General features: G+C 35.6%; 1 protein-coding gene across 1 annotated transcript in view; it reads right to left on the reverse strand.

The window, feature by feature from the left end:
• The window catches only part of FAF1 (Fas associated factor 1), a 504460-nt gene that overhangs the window by 157604 nt on the left and 321453 nt on the right, over window positions 1-25403 (reverse strand). Inside the window, exons 9-12 of the mRNA XM_075555846.1 lie at window positions 21635-21730; window positions 11431-11557; window positions 10438-10501; window positions 9397-9478 (exon numbers count right to left, since the gene is read on the reverse strand). Coding sequence (XP_075411961.1) covers window positions 9397-9478; window positions 10438-10501; window positions 11431-11557; window positions 21635-21730 — 369 coding nt within the window. The remainder of the gene's footprint in view (window positions 1-9396; window positions 9479-10437; window positions 10502-11430; window positions 11558-21634; window positions 21731-25403) is intronic.

Consider the following 25403-nt stretch of genomic DNA (forward strand, 5'->3'; position numbering starts at 1 on the left):
TAAGAATCGTACAAGCCCCCAATAAAACGATTTTTTTAAAAAGGCAGAAAGAACCATGAGTACTCTCTCCACCAAGTGTTCTCAAATTAAATCAGTTTGAAGCCGTTTTCATTAAGATGGATTGAATGTGCCATCGTGAGAAACACTTTATCAAATGTAGTGTTTTACTTAGTGATTAACTATATACCAGTTGATGAAGCTCCTCAAATCCTTTGTAATCCCACCACTCCAATAAACATTTAATGAGTATATAAGTTCAAAAAGCCTAGCAGAGGATTTAAACCTTCAATCTTGTTTTTATTTACTCTTGGAACTCAATTTCTCACTTTAAGTGAAGAATACTGGTGCTGGAAGCTCATCTGTTGCCCTGGTAAAATTAATGTGCCTCTCACAATTTAAATTAAACATGTTATATTTAAGATGAAAGAAATTTAGTAAATATGCTACAGTATCCATCACAGTTGGCTTAAACCATTTGAATATTAGCAAATTTTCTTCTTAAAATGCTCCATTGAAAAGTTTTCAAAAATAACACCGAAAAAGCTTTGATGCAGTTTTCAAATGTGAAATTTGAAAAAGAGAGATAAACTACGGTAGCTGACTCCTGTAGTGCTGCAGTTGTCATTGAAACTGAAGTACAAGTGTCCTAAGTGTAATTCATAGCGAGCTGTGTTGGAACACCTGAACTCTTATTTGGTCTATACTATTAATGTTGATATGTCACTGGGAAAGTCATGCAAATGTTCTCAGTCTTAGTTTCCTCATCTCAAAAATGAGAATATGGATATTATTTGTCCTGTCTTGTTAGCTTGTTATGAACTTCAAAATATAGAAAAATGTTTTAAACATAAAGCACCATACAAATTTGAAGTTTTATTTCTTTTCGTTGAAAGTAGATGTATACAATTGGTTTGATGACCATAATAAATATTCTTGCTTGGACTGAAATTTGGATCACTCATTCACTGGGGGGTTTAATTTCAATTAAACTTAAGTTTTAATTAACTTACACTTACAGACATTTAATCACTTATATATAAACTGCTAACCTTAAACATGAAAAAAATGAAATGGGATAACCCAAAAGGTAAAAGCCATTTTAGGAGTCCAGAAAGGTCAGTAGACTTTTACATGACTCTAATTGGATCCAGTAAGGAACATTTAATTACATGAACCAATGACTGTCATGCATCAAGATAGCTAAAAGGAAATTTTAAAATCATATGCATTATTTTCTTAGAAATATTCAAGGGTTAATAGGCAAGAGTTCATGTTCCTTTAAGAATTACCAGTCTGAGTAAAGCCAAATGCTGATTTACTGAATGAAACATTTAACAAGAGTTCTTTTGCATCTTATATACAGTACACTATGTAAAAATATTAGAACTTTAATTTACAGTATATAAAGTACACATAGTACACTGTACAGTTGTTTTTGAAATGGAACCTAAAAACTAGTTATATTTTCTTCTAGAGCTACAGTTTAAATTTTAGGAGGTACCAACATTTTCTAGTAATGCCAATTGCTCAGCATTCTTGTTGGAAAGCAAAGATAGATATACGCAAAAATTATTTAATATAATCATTAATAAAAATAGATTATTTAAAAGTTATATTGGGATATTCACTCAAAAATATTTATGATCAAGCCTTACAATGAAAGATTCAGTAACCAATAAAAATCCCATTATGCATATAGTAGAGACTATTCATTTTTTTGAATAATCATTTTATTGGGGGCTTGTACAACTCCTTCTCACAATCCATCCATTGTATGTCAAGCACATTTGTAAATTTCTTGCCCTCATCAGTCTCAAAACACTTGCTTTCTACTTTAGGCAATCCCCTCTCCCTCATTGAGTTGTAATGTATATTGAAGGTTACAATCTTTGATCTTCATCAGCAAGTGCCTCAAGTCCTCCCACTTATGGCAAGCAAGGTTGTGTAATTTGCATATTGCAGGTTAATGATCCTTCCTCCAATCCTGATGCTGTATTCTTCTTCAGACATAGTTTAAATTTTAACATCATTTGTTTTCCCTTTTGACTCATTTTAAATTTATTCTAGTTTTTATTATTTTCTGCTTTCCTTTGGATTGAGGTTATTGTTTGTTTTATTATTGTTGGCAGAGGAGCTATATGATTTTCTTTATATGACGTCCAGGCGAGTTACTGCTTACGCGAGTTACAGCTTTGAAAACACGCAGGACTCTGCCCTGTAGGATAACTATGTGTTGGAATCAAATCCAAGCAGTGAGTCTCACTTTCTTTTATGTGTCTGTGTACATGCACTGAAGTTTAGGGTGATGAGCACTGAATGGTGGGAATGTGACGCTTTCATTTTTACTTGTCTGTATTTTTATATTTTTGCTATATATAAGGCATTGCTTCTATAGTAATGTTATTTATGGGTTAAAAAAATCCCAGCATATTTGTGGTTTTTGTAGATTAAGAAAGTTAAGGAAGTTCACTTCTGTTCCTAGTTACTAAAAGTTAGTACCTAACTACCTCCTCAGGAAAAGATGATGCATTTTTCAAGTGCTTTTCCTTCTATTAGTTCCATGTGCAAATGAGTTTTTAATCCTTTAATGTGCTAATGGGGTAGTTTATATTAACAGATTTTTTTCATGTTAAACTGACAATACTTGTGGCATACACTTAATTCAATCTTTTTTTAAGATTAAGAAAACAGAATGAGTGAAGTCAATAAAAAAAAGAAAGCAAAGAAAGACACTAAGACTGGGAGGAGTATAAGTTAAAGCCATCAGAGTTAAAACATGGATCACAATATTAACAGCTAATTATTTTTTCTTTGATGTATTTTCAATAATTCTGCACTTGCAAAAAATATACACACGTAGTACCATGAACATGTATTTCTTCAAATAAAACTTAGGTTACTCACTGGGCTGCTAATCCCAAGGTCAGACGTTCAAACCAGGTGCACAGAAGAAAGACAAAGCTTTCTACTCCCATAAAAGTTACAGTCTTTGATACTCACAGGGCAGTTCTACTCTGTCCTATAGGGCCACTATGAGCCAGAAAGGACTCCATGGTAGTCAGTTTTTCTTGTTTTAATTCTTTATTATTAAAAAGGAATGCATATAACAGCCTGTAAGATGGACTATGACACTTTTTGGGTAAAAAAAAGTCTGCTTAACATTAAAGTGGAAATAAAAGTGCTATTTAATTACTAATTATCTTCCTGGAATTCAGTTTTTAGAATTCTCCTTTAATCATGGTGGCGCAAATGGTTAAGCAGTAGACTACTAGCCTAAAGGTCAGTAGTTTCAACCTAACTGAGACACACTGGAAGTCAGATTTGCTGTGCTTCCAAAAAGTGACAGAATTTGAGTAGCTTGACCCTGTATATGAGGTTTTAAGAATTTACACAACTAATAATGTAAGTAATATGAACAAACAAACAAAAACAATACTCACTGCCAATGACTCAGTTCCAAATCACTGAAACCCTACAAGATAGGGTAGAACTGCTCCTGTGGGTTTCCAAGATTGTAACTCTTATAGGGAGTAGTAAGCCTCAACTTTCTCCTGTGGAGCAGCTGATGATTTTGAACTGCTGACCTTGAAGTTAACAGCCCAACACATAACCTACTAAGCTACCAGGGCTTATCAGTAGTTACACTGGACACCAGAGAGGCTGCTTACAGACTGAAATGTCTTTGGAGAATTTATTATCACTAAAAGAGCTTTGTAACACTTGCCCAAGCAGGGAAGATACCAAGGGGGTCATGTCACTGGAGGCCAAGAACTAGAGAGATACAAGCGTGCTGGTACAATTGATTAGAGACACTGTAGATAAACATAACTGTATGATTAATGTTTCTGATTCTTATAGGTTTTAAATTTCTCTAATAACCCCCCACAATCATGATTGTATTCTGTAAGTTTTATGTGGTCACTGCAGTGAATTTATCAATCACAGCATTGAAGTACAGGGCCATGGGAGGGGCAACTGTTGCCAGAATATGGGAGGGTACAGGCACGTCTGACCTCTAGTTCAGGGAAATCAGCCATGGGCTCTTGTAGAGCTGGATTATCCTTATTAGCCAAGGGTGGTCAGATGTGGCCTCCACACCATTTTCTCAACTAGTTTGTAAATTTTTTCTTCTTTTGATGTCTTTATCTGGCTTTTGTAGAACTGTCAGAAAAATTCTAAAATGCATTAAGAATCTTCTCCCCTTCTATTTTTATAAAGAGGTTGACAACAATTGGTGTTATTTTTTTAATGTTTTGCAGAACTTACCAGTGAAGCTATTTGGTTTTGGACTTTGTTTGTTGGGGTGTTTTTATTACATATTCAATCCATTCATTTCATGTTGCTGTTAGGTGTCTCTGAGTCAGTTCCTTGCCATACTTGTCTTTTAAAAAGCAGCCTGGCCTTACTTTTTCCAAGACAGATTTGTTTGTTCTTTTGGGAAGTCCATGGTACTTGAAATTTTCTTCAGTAGCATCACCATTCAAGTGAATCGATTCTCCTTGGTCTTTCTTACTAAATGTCTAACTTTCAAATGTTTATGAGGCAATTAAAACAACCATGGCTTCAGTGATGTGCTTCATAGTCCTCAAAATAATGTTCTTGCTCTTCAAAACTTTAAGTAGTTTAGCAGTCTTACCCAATGCAACACATTGTCTGACTTCCTGACTGCTGCTTCCTTGAGTATTGATTGTGGATCCCAGCAAGATGAAATCCTTGACAAATTCAATCTTTTCTTCATTTATCATGGTGATATCATTTGTCTTCGGGTCCAGTTGTAAGAACTTCGGTGTTCTTTACACTGAGTTGTAATCTATACTGAAGACTGCAATCTTTGATCTTCATCAGCAAGTGCTTCAAGTCCTCCTCACTGTCAGCAAGCAAGGTTGGGTCATCTACATAATGCCAGTTGTTAATAAGCCTTCCTACAATCCTGATATTTCATTCTTCTTCATATAATCTGGCCTCTGATTATTTGCTCAGCAAATGGACTGATTAAGTATGGTGGGAGGACAAAACCCAGATGGACATCTTTCCCGACTATAAACCATGCAGTAGTCCCTTGCAGCACTCTCTTCTTACAACTGCATTTTGATTCATGTACAAGTTCCAAAGGAAAACAATGGAGTGTTCTGGAATTCCCATTCTTCTCAAGGATAGCCATAGTTTGTTATGATCCACACAGTCAAATGACTTGGCACTGTCAATATTCTCTGCTTTCAGCCAAGGTCCACTTGACATCAGCAATGATGTCCCTTGTACCACATCCTCTTCTGAACTTAGCCTGAACCTCTGGCAGCTCCCTGTCAATGCATTCCTGCAGCCATTGTTGGATGATCTCAGTAAATTTTACTTGTGTATGATGATAATATTGTTCTATAATTTGAACATTCTGTTGGGTCATCTTTCTTTGGAGTGGATACAAATACGGAGAACTTTCAGTAAATTGGCTAAGGGGCTTTCTTCCAAATTTCCTTGATGACCTCATTTGAAGGCACTACAGAGATAAATAGCTCACTGGAGGCAGGATACACACTCTCTCTGCTTTGTCTCCCTGCGAGACATTCCTGTTGACAAGCCATATGGAGTTATGCTGATGGCAGCCAGAGCCTAGGAGCTAGAAGAGCCACGTGGAGACCCACACCAGCACTAAGATGCTTCTACCGCGACTGGACCCACAGGCATGTGATCTTCCTGCACTTGGTGTCATTGCATGTGTTGCGTGAGTCTGAAGAAGAATTTAGAGACTGGTACTGGACATAAGGGCTAATATAGGGCTTATGGACTTGATCTGAACCGGGCTGGAATGCTCTCTTAACTACACTTATTCTGTATATAAAGCTCTTTCCTATACACATATGAATGTCTATAAATTTGTTTCTCTAGTCAACCCAGACTAACACAGTTGAGTAGTTTTTGGTACAGTAACTTAGTGTATCCTTTCCATCTTCATTTCAATACTTCCTGCATTGTTCAATATCTTGCCTAGAAAATCTTTCAATATTCAACGTGAAGCTTGAATTTTTTTTCTTGAGTTCTTTCCGTGGAGAAACTTTTGTGTTGCTGAATAGAGGTATTTGTATGAACAAGTCATTAGTCTTGCAAAATTCTATCATGTATACTCCAGCAGTGTTTCTATTACCCAAACCACATTTTCCAATTATCGTTCCATCTTGTTACCAATTGTTGCATTCCAATCACCATTAATTATCAATGCATCTTGATAGCATATTTGACCAATTTTAGACTAAAGACATTAGGATTCTTTCACTTCTGCACCGCTAGCCTTAGTGGAAGGTACATAAATTTGATAATACTTGTGCTTATTGGGTTTTCCTTGTATGTGGATAGATATAATGCCTAAGACAGAGAGCATTGTTTTTTACGATCGATTTTTCAATGTCCTTTTTGATAATGAATGTCAGATCATTCCTCTTGATTGTGTTATTCCTGGCATAGTAAATAATATCATTTTCTGATTAAAAATGGTCAATGCCACTGAATTTCAGAACACTAATGCCTAGGACATTGCTTTTTATATGTTCCATTTAATTTTTGATGTCTTCCAATTTTCCTAGATTCACACTTTGTACATTTCAAGATCAGCCTATTAGATATTTTGCAGCTGTTTCATCTCATTTTGAGTCATATTCCATTAGCAAAAGAAGTTCCAAAGGTGTTATTTTCATAAGCTTTTCTCCAATCAAGTCATTATGGTTATGTTTATTTTGAGGAGGCAGCTATTCTTCAGTCATATTTTTAGTGCCTTCTGAAATGAGGGGTTCATCTGGCACTATCTCTGATGAAATCCTGCTTCTATTCATTATACATTCAATATCTTAAAACGTTTTCAAGCTATACATAGGGTTTTTAGAAGCAATTTCCTGCAAAATGCAAAGTCAATTCCTTCTTTGTAGTCTATTCTTAGTCTGAAAGCTCCACTGAAACATGTTCACCTGATGGCATTTGAAATATAAGTGACATAGTGGTGAATTTGCTTTGCTTTTATGAGTCTGTTGCAATTCTATCTTCTCCAATCAATTTACGTAATCTATGTGCTTTTAGGAATTTTTCGGCTTCATCTGGTTTTAAATTCTTGTTGAAGTATAAGTAATTAAATTATTCTAGAACAATTTTGTTTCGAGAGGGCTGGTTGTTATGCCTCTACTTTAATTTCTGATTGCAATTACTTGTGTTTTCTCTCCTTTTACCTTTTTCTAAAAAGATTTGACAATTTACTTGCTCTTCAAAGAACCAAGTTTTGGTTTCAGTGGTTCTCTGAATTGTCTCCAGTTTTTATTTATCTTTCCTCTAATTTTTATTATTTCTTTCCTTCTGTTAGCTTAGTTCTTTTTCCCCTAGTTCTTCAAGATATAAAATTATTGAAATGCTTTTTCCTTTTAAACACATGCATTTACACTAAAATTTCTGAGAGCACTGCCCTTCACTCTATTCATAATTTCTCTCATGGTTCTTTTTTTTAGTCATTGATTTCTCAACAGTGTGAAGTTTAATTTTAGTCTGTGAATTTTCTAACTTGTCTTTTTAGTATTGATTTGTAGTTAATTCCACTGTAATAAAAAAGGGTACTTTATATGCTTTAAATACTGTTAAATTTAATAAGACTTGTTTTCTGGTCTATCCTGGAGAAAGTACACTTGACAAGAATGTGTATTTTACTGTTGTTGGTAGTTCTTGGTAGTTCTCAAAGGTCGTGTTGTTTATGTCTTTTATTTCATAACTGTTTAATCCAATATTGAAAATTGTGCGCTAAAGTCTTATTGTAGAACTATTTCTCACTTATTTCAATGTTGCAGGAAAGATAATGAAATTTTTGCATGGACTTTTTGAAGCCCCCTCATAATTTGGGACTTTGTTGTTTGGTACATAAACAAGGGGATATCAAAAGCTTGCAGAAAAATTCTGTTATCTCTTAATTCTATTTTTCTACCAACTTTTGGAAGTTCCCCTTCTGTGTGTGTAATTTTCTTATTTCCCTGATGGACTGATTCTTTAACTACAATAAAACGTCTCTTCTGATTGCTTTTTACATAAAGAATATTTTACTTGGCATTTACGCAGCTACTCCACCATTCTTTTGGTTACAATCTTCACAGAATAACTTTCCTCATCTTTTAGCTTTCAACCAATTTGTGTCTTTGGATCTAAAATGAGTCTCTTAGAGAGAGCATACAGTTGAATCATTGGCCATTTTAATCCTTTGTCAATTTCTGCCCTATGACTAGAACAGCAGTTCTCAACCGGCTGTCAGCGACCCCCTTTGGGGTTGAACGATCCTTTCACAGGAGTCGGCAGATTCATAACACTAGCAAAATTATAGTTATGAAGTAGCAACAAAAATAATTTTATGGTTTTGGAGGGGGGGGTGTCACCATAACATGAGGAACTGTATTAAAGGGTCGTGGCATTAGGAAGGTTGAGAACCACTGGACTAGAGGTTTCAATCTCTCTCTCTCTCTCTCTCTCCCTCCCTCTCTCTCTCTCTCTCTCTCTCTCTCTCTCTCTCTCTCTCTCTCTCTATATATATATATATATATATATATATATATGATTAACCTATGTCATTTTGATACTTGGCAAGTCTACCTTTTCCCCCCTTCCTTTCCTCCATTACTTCCTTCTTTTATGCTTGGTTGATTTGTTGTTGTGAAAAGGGTTGATTGCCTTCTCTTCTTTTGTGTATTTTCTGTTGTTGCATATATCCTTTGTGATGAACAGGAGGACTAACACCCTAGATTTATGGATCCACATTGAGCTGCTAAATGCAAAGACAGCAATTTGAAACCACCAGATGTTCTGGGAGAGAAAGATGGGATTTTCTATTTCCGTAGAGGTAAGTATCAGGGACTCACAGGGGCTGTTCTGCCCTGTCTTATAGGATTGCTATAACATATAAAAATGGAGTAATTAAATAGAATCTTCTCTCATTATGTATTTTCTGAATTTAAAAATATATACAAATTCTTTGTATAAACTCAATATACATGCTATCGAGATGACATCATCGATTTCTACATTTAACAGAAGATTATTTTTTGTTGTTGAAAGTGACTTGGACAAGAAGAGAGTAACAAAACATTGAGGTTGTCAAATGTATACTGTGAGATGGAGTAATTATTTTGGGGAAGGACTGAAAGAGAAATCATTTTTAAAAGTCTATTAGTCATGTAACCGTAAGTATCAACATGTATACTATTACATCATTGCCCTTTTAAAGTGACTAGTGAAAAATACTTGGTAGATGAATCAAAAAATAAAATCAAGACTTCAATTTAAAAACAAACAACCAAAAAACTCAGAAGCATCAAGCATGCCCTAAAGCCCAGTGGTAACCCTTTGGCTATACTTTTTAATCAGAAAGGGTAAGAGTGTACTTACATCTCGGGCTTTCATGTAGAAGGCCTCTTGAAAAGCAGCTTCTAATGAGCCAATAAAAAATACAGGATGGCAGTCACCGTATCTATAGAAAAAATTTAATCTATTAATGAAAAGGTATTTCCAATATGCTTTAAAATTCCACAAGTCTAACGATTTATAAATATATGTTGGAACTAATGTCTCTTGATAAAAAACTAAGCTTTAGTATACTTCATTAAAGGCTTGGCTATAAGCTTCATTCATTTTTAGAATTGTTTTGGCTGACAGTATTTTAGAACACTAGAAAAAAACCACTAGAATTTTAAGTACACCTCTCACATGAATTTAAGAGCTATAAAATCCTGCTATTTAAAAATACCGATTCTTTGCTACTCGCTTCGTAAGCTCTCGCTAGTTACCTTAAGCTTAATGTACGAACTTTAATTCATATACTCTTGAAGCCCAATGCAAAAGAAAAAAAATTTCTTCCAAAGTCACTAAATTATATTATGTTAAGAAAACAGCACTAAAAAGAAATATCACTAACATGAAAGTTATTAAATATTTAAATTACCTTTATATTTAAACACTTGAACAGTTTTTCAAACATATGTAAACATTTTACATTAGACCCTTGGAAAAAAATGTTTCACAATTCCAAAACAAAAAGAAAAATATCACTTACACTGAAAGGTGTTAAATTAACATTTTAATGTTATTTTAAAAGACTCTTTTGTTCACTTATTTGTCCTCGGATGTTAAATATTACTGTCTTATATCCTAGATCTTGAGGGAATATAGTCAAGAAATTAAATTATTGTTCCATATATTGAACTTCTATAAAGATATATAAAAAGGTGAATATATATCTAAATAGCATAAATGACTTAATAATTATCAAAAATGAACACTGTATACTTCACTTTCAGGATCATATACATGTACAAATATATCCTTTCAGTACTTTAAAAAATGTAAAAATAACCTATGATTAATACTGCCCCAGAAAAATCACAGTAGCATCAATGAACATCAATTATATAGTTAATATCCTAACCCTACCTTGAAGAAAACTCTGCTGTAAATTGTAATAAGGCATCTCCTTCATTTTCTGCGTTTTCTGGCACTAAAAAACAAACAAAAGAAAAAACAAAAACAAAAAAAACAAAAACAAATAGACACAAAAAACAAACCACATAACATCTAATCCCACATATAAGAAATATATTTATAATCAATAATGAGGAAATAAAATTAAGTTTTAGCTTCTGTGATATATCTGAGGAGATATGTTACCTTAATATGCATTAGAAGATTTCATCAAACCAGAATAAGAAATAATTTTTTTAAAAACCCCAAGTTCCTAAATTCTAGAAAATAACCTTGATCAAACATTTAAAAAGCGTGCCAAGTATCAGTTAGGCTTTCTATCCTTGAAATAAACATCTTGTGATTAAATTATATAAAAAGAATTTCAAACTATTTTAAAGCTCTATTAACTGGGAAAATAATCATCTCTATGTAAATATCAGAGCTATTTCTGTCCACAGATGTTCCCTAATTTCACGGAATAGAAAAGCCATGTAAGGGCATATTGTAGTGGTAAGTTTGTATATAGTATCATTTGTATTCTATAGTATATAACTCTTGAGGTAGAAAGGAGGAGAATGGCACACTTAGTTTACTTTTAGTCCTTCAAAGAAAGGTACCAAAGAATGAAAGGTATTATCACTACTTTTAAAACTGACATCTGATAAACGAGGAACGGGAGCAAGTATAGTCACATAAAATATAGCTGTCTATTATTCAAGGCTATTAGGCTTATAGAAAAGGAATAGAGCTAGTTATAGTATACATATGAAACAAAAGTTACAGCTTGATGAAATGAAAATTCAAAGAGATTCTGATTTGAATGAAGAATGTTCATTATATTTCTCTCTTCAAACCTGGAGTTCAGTAAGAGAGTTTCAAGTTCACACCCCACTATAGTCCCTGCAAATTTTCCCATTAGAAAGGATATCTATAATCTGGGCCCAAAGAGTTGTTAATACTCACTCATTGGAGATTTTCTCAGAGCAGATGATGCCATGCCGAAAACTTCTCCATCATCCACTCCAAATTCTGTAGCATCTTCAAAGTCATCTCCATCACTATCACTAACCATATGAACATCGGTGCTTTGCTATTTAAGGAAAGTCCTTATTAGTGTCATATCTACTTTAGCAAATCAAATTTCAAAACATATGCTATGTGATAGCAATCGGAAGCTATAGTTATACAACTTTTCCCAAATAAGAAGCCTTTATAAACATTTTTTTTTAATTCTGGACCCCTGAAGTGCAGCTTGAAGACGGAGGGAAAATGAAGGATGCTTATAAACTCAATGAAGACAGGAATTTTTGTGTTTTAGACTCAGCACACAATTAAGTACTCAATAAATATTTTCTCAATAAACTAGGAGACAGGTATAACCAGAGAGGTCAGAGGCAAAATAAGCTATATAAATCTTTCAAAAAACTCAGACTAATCTATATCTGAGAGACACAAGCAACTTTACTGTACTGGTGCTCAAAATTCTCTTTAGTCATATACGGTATTTATCTGTTTCATCAATGTTATCAGAAGATAACACTAAATTTATGATATGTGGAAGTTCTGTGAAGGCTTTTAAATATGAATTGTAATAAAGAAGTCTCAATTCAATAAGAATTTATTGAGCGTTTACTACATCCTGACACAAATAAACATGCTGTGGCTTTTATTTTATTTTCAGCAATATCAGTTAAGATGTAAGTTTTAAAACAACAAAAAAATCAGCATCAAAGTAGGAATTATGCTACTCGGTAATCAAGGTTAAAATGGGATTTCTAAAATACTGAGAATTAAGACTTCTAACTGAGATGTGAATACTAACAAACATTCCAGCCTTAGATGAGAAGGGGGTTTGGTTCAAGCAAAGTAAAGTATCGAGCTAAATGGTTGTTATTCAAAATGAATATTTAACAACTTTTTATCCGAATTATATCCAGTAAACAGTCTACAAAGATTATTTAGTAATTACAACATGGCATTAAGTACTTAACTTGCAAAAATGGGACAACTACTCGACTTTTCAAATTTAGAGATACTATGTACTTGACCTTTTGGTTTTAGAGCTGAAAGTCAAAAAAGCAGTAAGAGATATTTTGAATAAAAGATTCATGAAAGTTAGCTAGTGCAGACACTCTATGCCATTCAGTCACAGAATCATAGCTTTTCAAAGGTGGAAAGGAATCTTTTATACATAGTTTTCAAAGTTCTTTTCACAGGGTTAATCCACCCCCATACTACTGGGCCTAAACCAAGATTTATGTAAAATTATTGTGCCTAAACAACTGGTCTGGTGGTTACAGTGAAAGGACAATGGGGCACCTTTTTCTTCTTTATCTCACCTAAACAGCTAAGGTACCTCCAGAGGATCTCAACACTGAGGAAGCTAGGTAAATTACTCCATTTAATTTAGTATGCTCAGTAGGTCCTCCTTGGGCATGGCCAGCATTAATGCCCAGAATCGCAACATTTCCCCTCTCGCCTGTAATACCTGCTTCCCTATGCTTTCTATTAACAGAGAAGATAATGAAGATAAACTGGTTGGATGATGTGATAGTTAGGTTTCGTGTCAGCCTGACTGGGCCAGGATCCGTCGTAGCTTGAAAATGATCATGTAAACAACACCAGGCCGCCCTGTTTAGCAAGGCAAAATTCACTTTACTTCTGATGATGTCCTTCTTAGGGGTGTAGTCCACTTCATATGAATGCGTGTTGGAGAGAACTCTTTCTTGTTCTTCCTGCTGGCTTCTTGGAACTAGGCCAGCAGCCCGCACATGGTCTGCCAGCAAAGGGAGCTACCAGAGGCCTGCCATATAACCTGCTGACCCTGGTGGTCATCAGAATTTATCAACTAACGTAGTGATGTGACTCAGCTTCCAGCAGCCTCTCTCCTGGTCCATACTCCTGCTTCTTGGTTCTTTGGCTAGCAGCTGCATGAGTCAAAAAGGGTCTCCAGCTTAGCATCTGACCCACAGACCTGAACTGGAATGATCTTGCTCACTGCAGCTTTTGGGGTTGCTTTCTTGACATAAATTCCTTTCTTGTACATGTATGCATCACTGGTTTTGCTTCTCTAAAGAACCCAGCCTAACACAGATGAATAAATGAATGTTACTTGTCCTAAGCAATTTACTTGCTATTCTGATATCACCATTTCTTATACAAGATTTGGTTCTACTAGCAATCCTAATCTTAGTGAGGCAGTTTCCCAACAAACAACACATTTTATGGGATTACAACTATGCATGAATTTCTGTGTGTTTTAGGCAGGTAATAATTTGGAGCATGAAGTTCCTTTCATTTTTTTCAAAAAGGCTCAGAATCAAATAGGTACACTCAGGGCACCTAGCCAAGTTCATAGGCAAGAGGAAAGAAATAAAGGTCCAGCATGCTAAAAATTTTCACTTCAGAAGCTGCACTAATATCCTCCACTAAGTTTCATCTACTACTCATTTCCCCCTTTAAAGGCATCATACTAAAAAGATGGAGTGGAAAACACATTCCTAGAAAAAAAAGCAAATTTTCTAATACACCCTTTCCTTTCTCATTCCTTTCATAACTCTCCACATCTATCCACTTTTTCTTGCTCCAGCTTTCAATCACAGACTAGTTTTTACCATTTTAATAATAATACCGTATCTCATACTAGGATAGTGATTTTAATTTTCCCCATGTGCCTACATAACTTATTATTATATACTTCACAAAGTATAAAAATCTTAAATCATTTAAAATCGCAGATAGCGAAATCTTACAACCACAACATCTTCAAACAGAGGTATCTAAAAAGCCAATTTTGTTGAAAAAGTATATTTCAAATATGAATTATTGAAGTATCTGCAAGAATGAGGTACTTAATTATGTATAAGGGCCTCTCAATCTCTTCACATTTTCTTATCAGCCATCTAACAGGTTAGGAAAAGCTTTTTCTAAAAAATGAGATAAACAATCTTTTTTCATTAATGTTTGCTGATGAGAATGGGTAATTTCTTGGTTCAGTCATGGCTGTTCTAAAATTCTTTGAATTCTGAGAAGCTATTTATTCATAATAAAAAAACTGCTAAAAACTAATTTTATTTTGATTACTTACTCCATTCATTTATTCTCTTTATCATTTAACAAACATTTATGAATTCCTAAGTGCCATAATGCCTGGAACTGTGTGAAAGATATAGTTTATACCCCCAATGGGTTCCATATAACATATGAAAACCAAAATATCAAGCGATAAGTAGTTAGACAGAAAATTCAAAGGAGACACCTACTGTGAGTGGGAGGGATATCAGGGAAAATTTCCTGCAGAAGATAATCAAACTGTTTGAAATATAATTTAAAACTCATAATTGGCATTAAGGCAAACTTATTATTTAAGATGTCCTTTCAACAAAGTACCTATAATTTTCTAAGCGAAGGGTTAAAAGCTAAGGACACAGAGAAAAAGCATTATCTTAGTCTTCAAAAAACTCTCATTCTAAAAGGGAAACAGACTTATTTTCTAATGTGTCTTATTCAGTCTGCTAAGAGATATAATAAAATATAAACAAGTGCTATTTTGGAGAATACAGGGTGAGTAATGAGTTACTCCAGAACCAGTGAGCAAGATTATGCAAGGCTTCAAACCGATGCTAATATTTTAATCCACACTTTTAAGGCAAACATCAATGTAGTGAAGTATGCAGGTGGGAAGGTTGGAGGAATTCGGATCCAGGCAGAGAAAAGATTTGAGCAAATTATTGGATATTTAAAAATCATTAAAGAATAGTGCAAGCTAGAGTGAATCATCAGCTTCAAGTATAGGAAAAGTATTGACTGACAGTAAGGGGAAGAAGGTTTGCTGGCACTCAAATATGGCAATTCTTAAATTTGGCATGCTGAAGTATTTAGGCTTTACTTTGATGGCAAAGGGAACTTACTACAGACTTTTAGGCAAAGGAGTATTTAAGAGTTCTGAGGAGTAGATATGCACATGTATGCATTTGGTGTGGTGTTTGGAGTACGGCAGAAGAGATGCAGAAAACATTAGTAAAGGACATCCATTTGAAAGTTCCAGGTGAAAGGGGCGGAGAGTCCATACTTGAACGGTAGTAGTGTGAGTGGATTGATGAGGGAGACTTAAAATATACTTTAGTGGAAATACTGGTGAACCAGTATTTCTAGTTTGTGTGACCAAAGAAGTAGAAAAGGAAGCCTAGTGAGGGAGGCTACTGAGATCGGTTTTCAGACAGAGTGAATTTGAGGCAAATTTATGAATAACAAATACAGTGGCTTTAACTATGGATTGTAATATAACAACAATTGTGAGAATGTTACAGGATTGGGCAGTGTTTTGTTCTATTGTAACCCTGTGCACAGGATTGTTATGAGCTGGATTTGACAACAGCACATAACAACAAGAAGTATGTCATCCAGGAAGTAAATCCAGTAAGGACCGGGGTGGGAGGTGGGGTGTAGGGGTAGGGAGTAACAAACAAAATCTCCTCCAGAAAGAGATCAGAGAAGATTGACCTGTCAGCATATAAGCATCAGTTGGAGTAATAAGCATGGATATGGATAAGATCACAATTAATCCAATGGACCACAAGCATCAGTCTCCCTAACTGTGACACCAGAAGAAATAGATGGCGCCTAGCTACCACTAGCTACTGTTCTCAAAAAGTATTCCACCCCAAGGTCCTGGGCTAGAGTGTGGGAGAAAAATCTGGAGCAAAACTCCGAATCATTGGTGACTGTGCTTACTGGTTTGTGGGGGGAGGTCAGATACTGACAGACATCTTCCCTGAAGGGATTACAAACACTGAAATGCAACAAAATGTATACATACTATTGAATGGAAAATGGATCTGCTCTGAAAATCTGCAAGCAAGTCACAATAAAGTTGAAAAACGATCACTTAATTAAAAAAATAGAGGGAGAAAAGTGATGCATTTCTATATGACAGCAAAGAAAAGAAGCCAGTAGAACTGACATGGAGCCAGTTATCAAAGACTTGAAAGTGACAGAATCGTAGAGGCATATAAGGTCTGTGAAAATTTCTAGAAGGGTGGTGGGTGGCTCAATGAAGACAAGAACTGAAAATAAGTTCAGCAGGATAACAATGAAGGATACGGCAGCTTACTCACAATGCTCTAGCTCAGGATCTCATTAGCGCTGTTAGTACGATGGGTTCATACCGGATTGATTTCTCCCACCTCCACTCTTGTGCCTTAAATCTAGCACAAGGGTCAGCAAACTTTGGAGACGGAAGAGCCAATCCTGTAGCTCACAACAATTTAAAAATTACGAGAGGCATAAATAATATTTACAAAGAAATAAAGTCACTATAATATCCTTACATTTTTTGTCAATTTCACTTCAGTCACATGTACCAAAAGAGTCACACATGTCTCTCAAGCCCTGATGAAGCAGCTAAAGGGTTTTATAAATGCATATTAGGGGGAAAAACAAAGTCACCAGGCTTCTATGGCACCTTAGAGTTCAAATTCTTAGTATGACATACAAGACTGATTCACCTTGACCTTATCTTTATTATGTTGTGTCTACTTTTCTCCCCCCACCCCCTTTCAGATTAAAAGCAAACTTTTACTCTCTTCCCAAGTACCACATCAGATTACGTTCCTTCCTTTGAATGGATTACTATTCCCATGTTCAATGAGCCGATTGTGATTAATTCCTTTCTCATTCAACCACAAATCCTTATTCTGTGGTTGATATGTGCCAGGAATCATGGTAGGTGTTAGGTTACGCAGGTGTACTACACTGTAGGCTTTTATCTACAATCATTTTCAAAAATTAACCTCTCCATATCTAACTTCTCTAATATCCCATGTTTGCCTCAATTTTTCATTAATCTTATAAGACTTTCCTTTCTAGTCATCAGTTAGCATAGATATAGTGATCCTTCACATATAAATTCTCTAAATTTTAGGTCCCCAAACATATTTGGCCTCTAGCGCCCTTTTCAGAAGAAATTTACTCATCATGATCCCCAGCAATTAAAGACTTGTGTACCATAGTCTATAATCCAGCATAGAGCATGGATATATGATTTCAAAGCCCCCTAGATCATTCCAGGGCGGACCAGGGTACAGACTGGGAGAAAGATGGTAATGTGACAGGAGTGGAGACTGGGGGCATTTGGGCCACTTCTTCATGCAGCTTACTTGTCCCTTCAAGTCCTGGGGCAGTATTGCCCATTCACTTTGGGAAACACTGATTTAACTGAAGTTATGGGTTGAACATTAATTATTTTAAAAATTGTTGTTGTTGTTATTTAAGTACCCTTTCTTCTCCACTGTCAACTGTGGCTGAACAATTCCCATGAAGTCAGGGTCCATGGAGTCCCTATATTTCTTGCCCAGGCATCTCAGGAGAGATCAGTATCTAGCTAGATACCCAGTAATATGGGGAAAAGAGAGAAAAGCTAAATTACTATAAAAAATTTTGGTTTCAAGGCCAGAAAGAGAATATAAAACAATAAAACTCACTAAACTACAGAAGGATACATACTATAGTCCATAAAATGAAAGCCTGAATTTAACAACCAATACCTCTCTCCTAACTCAAGGCTGAAAACAGTTAATAGTGATTACCTGGAAACGGAGAAGGGTTAGAACCAGAAGAAGTAAGAACCACTAAATGGAAGCTCTTAACAGATTTCTGTTTAATATAAGACACAACTCATAATTTGGGGGGCAGATTCTTATAAATGTGAACTCTTTAGGCAGAAGGACTGCATCTTATGTTACATGCTAGAAAAAAATCTGAAGAAAATAAAAAAAATATTGCAGGCGTATTTAAATTCTGGGGCAAATATAGAACAAAGGATATCACTACTGTAATCACAAAGATCTTGGCCCACACCAGAGAATACCGAAAAGATGTTTACATGTGTTTTAATGTCTGTGTGAGGGAATCTTACTCTGTGGATTATAACAATACACAGGTAATTTTGCAAAGAATGAGAATTTTCAAACACTTAATAGCATTCAAGTGGAACTTGTACATGGATCAAGAGGTAGCCAGCCATTCAAAGAACATGGAAATACCATATGGTTCAAATAGGAAAATGCTTGTAATGGCAATATCCAGTCACTTTACCAATTCAGTGTATCTATATAGAACAAAGAATCTGAGAAGCAGGACTACCAGTATCAATCAAGATAGGGGAGAGATTTATAAACCGTGGTATGCAGATGACACAATTGGATAAGGGTTGACCCCAAACCAAACTCATGGCCACTGATTTGGTGACAACTTGTAGCAACCCCATAGGACAGGGTAGAACTTCCCCTGTGAGCTTCTAAGACAGTAAGCCTTTATGGGAGTAGAAGGTCACTAAAAATTATATCTGAATGTGAGAAAACAAAAGTAACATAACTGGATCCATAGCACGATAAATGGAAAATCAATTGATGTTGCCAATGATTTAATTCTACTTGAGTCAATAATCAACATCCACAGAAGTGGCAGCTAAGAAATTAAAAGAAATATTGTATTGGGCACATCTACTGCAACCCCCCCCCACAAAAAAACCTTAACACTTAAAAACTCAAATATGATATGTCTGATATAAGCATGCAAAAGTTAGATAACGAAAAAGGGAGACAGAAGAAGAATTGATAGACTCAAACTGTGATAGGAGTAAAGAACACTGAGCATACCATGGATGGAAAGAAAAAAATGAACAAATCAATCTTAGAATAAAAGGAGAATCTCCCTTAGAATTAAGGACAGTAAGATTCTTACTCCCTTACTCTGGAGATGTTATCACGAAAGGCAGATTACTAGAAAAGGCCATCATGTTTAATTAAATAGAGGGCCAAGTAAAATTATGAAAACACTCAATGTGTTGGATTCACACAAGAGCCATAAAAAGAGACTACAATATACCAATGATTTTGAAGATGATCCAGGATCAAGTGACATTTTGCTGCTAATACGAAGGTTGCCACATCAGTGCCAACTAGATGGAAACTAACATGTTTGGTTCATAGAAAATATTCAGTAGATGTCTCAAATAATGGAAGAATGAATGGATGGACAAATAATGGAAGAATGAATGGATGGAATAGTGAGTTGTATGTAAGGGTAGGTTGGGCCAAGTGATCTAAAAAATTCCTTCCAGCTTAATAATTCCATGGAAACACAAAAACTTCTTTTCCATTTCTCACCAGTCCCTGGAGAAGGTGGCCTTTAGTTAGTCCGGGAAGAAAAGAAAATATGAATGGGCTCATCCTAGAAAATCAAAATCTAAGATATTCCCAAAGAAGCTGTTATAGTTTGGCAAGGAATCCTAACCTCAATGTACCTGCTACTCTAATTAATCCACAGTATGACAGAAGAAGATACAAGGACATGGAATAGTACCTATTATGTCTTGGCGTATAATTAGAAATTTTGAGTGGAGCTAGTTGACTGTATCTTAATATTAGTAACTCTATCCATTAAAGAAATGAAGCATAGCCTACTTCAGTTGGCAAAAACTACATCCAAATACTACAGGGAACAGTTGTATAAGTTATTTCTAACCATTTCTGCCAGGCAGCGAAACTCAGGATCAGTTTAGTTTAGGTTTTTCCCCATAAATATTAAGAAGATATATCACAGAAAAAATGGCATGGGATTTTAAAAGGAAATGAACATTTTTAGAGGCTGGAGAAAACAAAGCAGTATGTGTAGTAGGGAAAATACTTCCTTCTCTATGGATTTCTAAAGTATGCGAAAAAAGAAGGGTGGGAAATGATCACTGTCACCAGACACTCTTAGGCTAGGATTTCAATTATGTATCCCTGCGTCTTCTTCACATACTTGTAACAACACATATTCCCAGGATGGCTTGAGAGATTCAGTGGCAGCTTTCATAACAAATATCCAAAATATGTACTCAGTTTAAATAAAATGTACAATCAGGTTTTTAATAAATGTAAAAGAAAAAAGGCTTCACTGGAATATCTAAAACTTTTAATTATCATGTGATATTTTCAAAAACAATGATGTAAATGATTTTCTGTACTATTTCATTCCTATTGCATAAACTAAAAAGGATGGCAATGCCTTCTTTTAGCACACAATAGTTCAATTAATATTTTTTAAATGGATAAGTTCTAACATTCATATTCTCTTTTCCATTTCATTATAACCAAGGTCAGAATTGGAAACAGAAGTGCTATTTGCAGTTAGAAAAAAAATGATAACTGCCTTTTAATATTGTTCAGGCCCATATAGACACATCATACACATATATATGTGCAATCTTATCTGCCTGCTCCTCTGCTGTGTTCACTGTTGAAATACCATTTACTATATTTTATCATTATGACTAATAATGTTTATTCATCTATAGCTGACTTGATGCTGAGCCCTGGGTATAGGTACAGTTCTTTATTACCTAGTATCAATCACAGTGCCAGTTTCAGTTAATGGTCCTTCAGGATCAAGTCTAATAACAGCATTCAACTATACTGAACAACAAAGAAAAGCTCTGTGTCAACCAGAGAAAGGCACAGCCATTGAGTTCATATCAACTCATAGCTACAGCACAGAGCAGAACTACCTCTGTGGGTTTTCCAAACGCTCAATCTTTACAGGAATAGAAAGCCCCCCAATCCCAAGAACTGATATATTAAACCCCACTCCCACCCCCCACAACAGAAACATGGGTGAAGGAAGACAGCAGATGGCATAAGATAGGAAAACAATAATTTATAATTTATCAAGGGTTAACGAGGGTGGGAGGGTAAGAAGGAAGGAAAAAAAGAGGAGCTGATACCAAGGGCTCAAGTAAAAAGAAAATAATAATAATAATAGAAAGCCTCGTCTTTCTCCTGGGGAGAGGCTGGTGGTTTCAAACTGTCAACCTGAGGTTAGCAGTCCAACCAGTAACTACTATGCTACCAGGGCTCCTCAGTTGACCTGACAGTCCTAACAAAACATAATTTCAACCAATCCACTTGAATTCTATCTGTTGTAACATCAAATTAAGAGAACAAGCAGGAGCACATCAGGAATGGCCTTGTATGGAGAGTTTCTGCTTTCAAGAATTTGCTGGGACTTTATTCATGCTAAATTTAGTTTATTTATCTATTGCTGTGGCGGATAAAAATGAACAGGAAGTGGACAGATGGGTGGAGGATGGGAATTCTATTCAATTAAAGTTGGCAAACAAGCTTACCTCCTCGGACTGCTCCTGGGTCTGTGTAGGGGAAGATCTTCTTCCCACTGTAAGTCGATGACAGGGGTAAGAGAGGCCTGATTCAGCAAGACACATCTGTAAAACGAGGAACCCATTATTTGTAATTAAAACGAATCCATGGTACACAAAAGGACTGTACTTTTCAGATAATTTCTTGTCCTTCTGAAGCTATATTTTAAAAGTTTACTCGAGAAACCTGAGCTTTGAAGCCTTACAGGCAGAGAGGATCTGCCACATCGAAGTTCTTTCTGTGAGGATTGTTTATAGTAGCCATGTCTAAGAGTCATTAGACAGTAGGGGGGAGGCCAGAAAACTATAAAGAGCTTAAAACAAGCTATATACATTTTTTGTTGTTGCTGCAGTGTGTCTGGCTATTGCTTTTCTGATAAGAATAGTGCTTCAGTTTGCACACTCCCAGAACAGTACTCTCAATCCTGTGTGGGATACTCGGGAAGTGCTCGATAAAAACATTCAGAAAAATATACGCACATGAGAATAATGTCATTTGTGATTTACTCAATATGAAGTTATACTTTCTTCTCATTGCTAAAGGTTATATATCTATAATGCTTTTATTAACGTACTTAATATAGTCTAGCAAACAGACATTTAAATTCTTGTTCTTTTTACCACTATGAACTAAATCATTACCCAAAAGATCTGCATAACTTGGACAAAACAATAACATATTTATTAAAGTTTATAGTAAGTCAGAAATTAAGTCAGATTTTTGAGCTTTAAATTTAGGAAAATTTGTGTAAGGTTTGAGTTTTATGAACATCAATTATTTCCTCCTAAGAAAAGGAATCTTATTTCATAAAGAGAGACGTTTTATATGCTTTAAAATGAGTATACTTTATAAAAACTATGATACAAACGTATAATTTTAAAAATAGCAACAGTGTCTAAAGAAGCAAGATTATATGCCAATATTTAATTATTGAGAACTCTGTTGTGGTTAGTTACTATTGGGTAAATTCCAACTTAAGGTAGACTTAATATTATACCAGAATTACAGTACTTAATAAGGAGCCCTGCTGGCACTAGTGGCTAAGGGTTGTACTACTAACCTTCCTGTCAGTGGTTCCAACCCACCAGCTGCTCCGTGGGAGAAAGGTGAGGCTGTCTGTGCCGATAAAGATTTAGTCTGTGAAATTCTATGTAGGGTTGCTACATCAAGATTAAGTCAAGTTTGTCTTTTGGGGGTTTACAGTACCTACGGCATATACTTTCTTTAGCAGGAATTCTATTTTCCCATTATTTTGACAACTGGCATTTGTACATGTTATCTGTAGTTCATGTCACTTTTATCTACATATGTTATTTAAAACAAAATTGAATTTCAAAATAGTGGTATCTCTTTGGTACTAATTAAATTTCAAATATATGTATTGAATGCAATGATGATACAAATGAAGCTTTCTTATTGTGAGAAATAAAACAGGGTATTCATAAGTACCAGGATTGGGTTAGGCATAACTAACTGAAGACAAATATTCAAATGGAAAGTGAAATTTTCAAGTAACTATCTGGGTAGTCTTAATAACATGAGTTATATGCTGAAATATAGATTTTAGAAAAATCTTAGGTGCTTATATAAAGTTTGATTATGGTATTTTTCTTTTAGTTAGGTTAGAAGGTTTGTGTGTGTGTGTGTGTGTGCAACTATATGCTTTGACTTTTTGCTTTACTAAGGTTAGCAGATCTGATGAATAAAAACAAAACTGAATCAATCCTGTCATTTTAATTCAGTCATACTTATCACTTGTCAACTTGAGCTTAATATGTTTCAATACAACACGACAAAATTAGAGTTAAATTCAAGGTAAAACACAGGCTAAATTATAAGCTATGTTACTTATATAATATTTTTTCTTTCAAAAAGTCTTTCTCATCCCTGGCCCCAAATCCTCTGGTAAAGAAAGAATAACCGTGGTAGATGTTGCTAATAATCAGAAGCAGTGAAACCTGGGCCAGGAGTCAGAAGACCTCAATGCAAGTGCTGCCCAGCCGCTTGACCTTTAAGTGCTTTCACTATTCTAGGCCAGTGTTTCTCATTAGTTAATTGGGGTGAGTAATCCCTGACTAGTACAGGTCTTGCTTTTAAGGATTAAATGTGAAAGGAAAATAAAAGTTGGCTTTGAAATTGCACTGCAACAGGTAGAAAAGGTGTGAACATTCCGATGATCGTCATTTTTAGGTCCAAGAGAAGAGAGTGTTTAAGAGACTACCTTTAAATATAGTCAAGGTAAGTAAGTGGAAAGGAAGGAGCTAGAGCAAGGTGCCCACTAAAAATACGCAGCATTGTAAGTGGGAGTCTTAATAAGCTAGTCTCCACAATCAACATTAAGCTTCTTCATATTTTGTTGCTATTGTGCGTAATTCAGTGACCGTAGTTCCTATTCCTAGCGACCGCATAGCATACAGTGGAGCAGAACTGGAACCTAGGGTTTTCTAGACTAACGTCTTTATGTGAATAGATTACTAAGCTCAGCCTTCTCCTGTAGAGCTATTTGGTAGGTTCAAAACGCCAACCTTTTAGTGTGCAGCCAAGCACTTAACTGTTGAGCCACCAAGGCTCCTAACCTTCCTGAGCTACTAATAACTCCTAAGGATGAGAACACTGTGGTCAAGGACTTCCTCTTAGTGTACAACCGATCAAATGGGTCTCTATTTCAAATCCTACGGATTACACCTTGCTGAAAAAATTAAAGGGGCAGGAATTTCTTTTTTTTTCCTTCAGAAATTTCTAAGTCACTATGTGACAAGCATTGTGTAAATAAAACTCCTAATGTAAGGTAACATGTCAGTGGGGAGACAAGAGGATAAACACAGGACAGAAAAAAGACAGAAGTAAAAGATGGTGATAAATCCCTACCATGTCCATCTCTATAGGGCTGGAAACTCCTTGGAACGACAATAAAACCAACCACTAAGAAAGTGGCTTCATGAAGGGCTAACATAAATTTTAAAATGTGACCCATAATCTAAAGTTTGACAAAATACATTGAAGTCAGAAGACTAAGGTTCCAGTCTAGCTAAACCACTCAAGAACTCAATGACTATGAGCAAAATCACTTGGAATTTCTATACTTCAGTCTTCTTAATCAGAAAGTAGTGTAATACAATGAAATATGCAAAGATCTAGAATTACAAAACCAAAAAGGAGGACGATATATTCAGCATATGAGGTAGTTAATTGTGCCAACTTGGCCGATAAACACATGTGGGGCTAATTGAAGGGCTGAGGGATAAAAGCCTCGCCTTTCTAGTTCTCAGGTCTCTTGTTCTCTGATGATCGGACCAGGGTGCAGCTGCCTTAGCCAGTTCCCTGTTTTAGCTTGCAAGGCTCACTTCCTGAAAGACATCCCTGAGGAGAAGCCACATGGACCTATCCTGATGCGGCCCTGGGTGCTGGAGCACCCGTGTGCAGACCCCTGTGCTGAGATGCTTACACATTCACTGACAAGGCTTTCCTTCTGCTGTCAGCGTCATAGTGTGTGTTTTGTGACATTGAGGAGGACTTTGTGGATTGGAGTCAAACATATGGGCTAATGTTGGACTTGTGGGCTTGGGCAGCACTGGGTTGGGATGTTTTCTTGATGTACACTTACCCTTTAAATAAAACTCTCTCTTATACATGAGTTTCTGTGGATTTGTTTCTCGAACGTACCCAGACGAACACAGCATATATTAAAGAGAAAATTTCAAGCCTCAAATTTCAATACTGAAAGATTCTATGGATAAA

The sequence above is a fragment of the Tenrec ecaudatus genome, chromosome 1, assembly GCF_050624435.1.
Source record: "Tenrec ecaudatus isolate mTenEca1 chromosome 1, mTenEca1.hap1, whole genome shotgun sequence".
NCBI lineage: Eukaryota > Metazoa > Chordata > Mammalia > Afrosoricida > Tenrecidae > Tenrec > Tenrec ecaudatus.